This window comes from Chinchilla lanigera, unplaced genomic scaffold (assembly GCF_000276665.1).
Source record: "Chinchilla lanigera isolate Chin_1 unplaced genomic scaffold, ChiLan1.0 scaffold00024, whole genome shotgun sequence".
Classification (NCBI taxonomy): Eukaryota; Metazoa; Chordata; class Mammalia; order Rodentia; family Chinchillidae; genus Chinchilla; species Chinchilla lanigera.
In genome coordinates this window covers 20531423-20533479 of record NW_004955425.1, presented here as the reverse complement: position 1 = coordinate 20533479, position 2057 = coordinate 20531423, and the positions used below count along the sequence as shown (strand labels likewise).

Sequence of the window (2057 nt, the reverse complement as noted above, 5' to 3'; positions counted from 1 at the left end):
GACTCGTCAGCAGCCGGCGATAGAGCGGTGACATTCTTGGCATTTACCAATCGAACGGTCCCGATACTAATACAGCTCACTTTGTACAACAGGCACCCTGTGGATGTCCAATAGGAATTCAATAGAACGAAAAATACCAATTTGGGGCCCGGGATTTAGCTGAGTGGCACAAGCGCCTGCTGGCAAGCGCAAGGTCCTGAGTTCGAATGCCGGTACCAAAAAAAAAAAAAGAAATCAAGTCGATGAGTTCGACGGCTAAGAGAATCGATAGTCCAGTAACATGTAGTGTCACAATGACGAAATATATTTTAAACTTTTATGAAAATTCTAACTTAAATGATATTTATTTTGGGCCTCTTTAATTATCTTAATTCTGATATCTCTTTTTAGTCAGATCCTCTAGATTTTGCTGATTTTCTAATTATTCCCTCTGTGGGTACTTCACTAGAGAATACTTTTTCTTAAAAGTACTGTCTGTAGTTCTGTGTGTTGGCTGGTCAACTGGCTGGCCATCTGCCCCTACCTTTGGAACAGGTATCCCAACGATTTTGCAGGTAAACGTGACTGGCGAGCCTTCTGTAACCCGGAAGTGCTTGAGTCTTTTGTCAAAGATGGGAGCAATACACTTGCCCGTGGGAATCTCATCATGCTGGATTTCATCATCTGATTCATCAACAGGTGTACGTTCCAAGCGAAACTCTATTTCGTTCATCAGCCTCTGTTCGAAGCTTGAAATTTTGTATTCCTGTCAAAATGATAAATATTTTTGAATTTCTATTTCTATGGTGGTATATCCATCAGCATAATTGAGGACACAACTTTTGAAGATTCAGATGTTAGATTCATACCATGAAATATCAATAAACTGGCATATTCCATTTCCAATTCCTTGCCATAAAGTACTAAAGGAGTCTCAGACTGCCTTAGTTAATCCGGATTCCTCGCCTTGTGTAGGGAGCCCCAGTAGAGTTCTGTGGGGAATAGAATGAAGATGGAACCTAATTTCTGTAACTACTGTTAATGTACATTTAAAAACACAGAGCTGCTTATAAGATTTTTGTTGTTATTTTTTTTTGAGTCAACGTCTCACTATGTAGTTTAGGTTGATTTTGAGCATATTTTGTAGCCCAGGCTGGTCTTGAATTTGGGGCAGCCCTCCTGCCACAGCCACCAAGTGCTGGGGTTACAGTTGTGTGCCACTACACCTGACTACCATAGGGATATTTTGGCAAAGCTGTTCTGCACTTCATTCTGGTCCATGCCTGCATCACCCACTTCCTGTCTCTACTGGACACTCCTATCCCTCTACTTGGGGAAATCCTATTTTGAATAATCGCTTTTTTTTTTTTTTTTGGTAGACAGGGTCTTGCTCTACAATCCAGCTGACCTTGAACTCACTATGTAGCCCAGGCTGGCTTCGAACTCAAAGCAATCCTGCCTCAGTCTCCTGAGAGCTGGGATTGCAGGCGTGTACTAACACACCTAGTGAATAATCTCTCTTAATCCCAAGCTGCCTTCATTGCATTTCTCTGTGCCCGTCAGAGCAGAACTGTCTGAAATGACTATTGTTGCAGGACCATTTTCTCAACACCTATTCTCTTCCTGGCCACCCCAATTAGGCTGTGCTCTTACCAGTTCCCTGAAATGCTACTGGCAAGGTGTCCATATCTACCCAATCGAATCATCATTTACGTGTTCCCACCTAACCTCTCAGAAGTGTTAGTCAGAGGTGCCTACTTTTCCTTTCTGAGGCACTTTCTTCTGTTGGGCTCCAGGACACACTGTGCCTGGTTTCCTGCTCTTTCTCTAGCAGCATCTGGTCAGTCTCCTCAGCTGGCTCCTCTGCCTCTGCCCCTAGTGGTCTCACTGAGCCTGGAAGATTTGGACACCTTCCTACGCTGAGAACTCCCACGCCGTCTCTCCAAACCTGTTCTCCTGAAGCCCAACCATCTACTCCACAACATGGAGCCCAAGAAGCACCTTGGACGTAGCACAGTGCAAACAGTGCACACTTGATTTTTGTTCACAAGGTGCTCCTCACCGAGCCCTCCCCTCAG

The 2057-nt window shown here is 44.2% G+C and overlaps 1 protein-coding gene across 1 annotated transcript in view; it reads right to left on the bottom strand.

The window, feature by feature from the left end:
- Mypn (myopalladin) overlaps positions 1–2057 on the bottom strand; it is a gene marked incomplete in the record, with an annotated part of 83973 nt that overhangs the window by 12147 nt on the left and 69769 nt on the right. Inside the window, 1 exon segment of the mRNA XM_013514883.1 lies at positions 524–745. Within this exon segment, the coding sequence (XP_013370337.1) occupies positions 524–745 (222 nt within the window).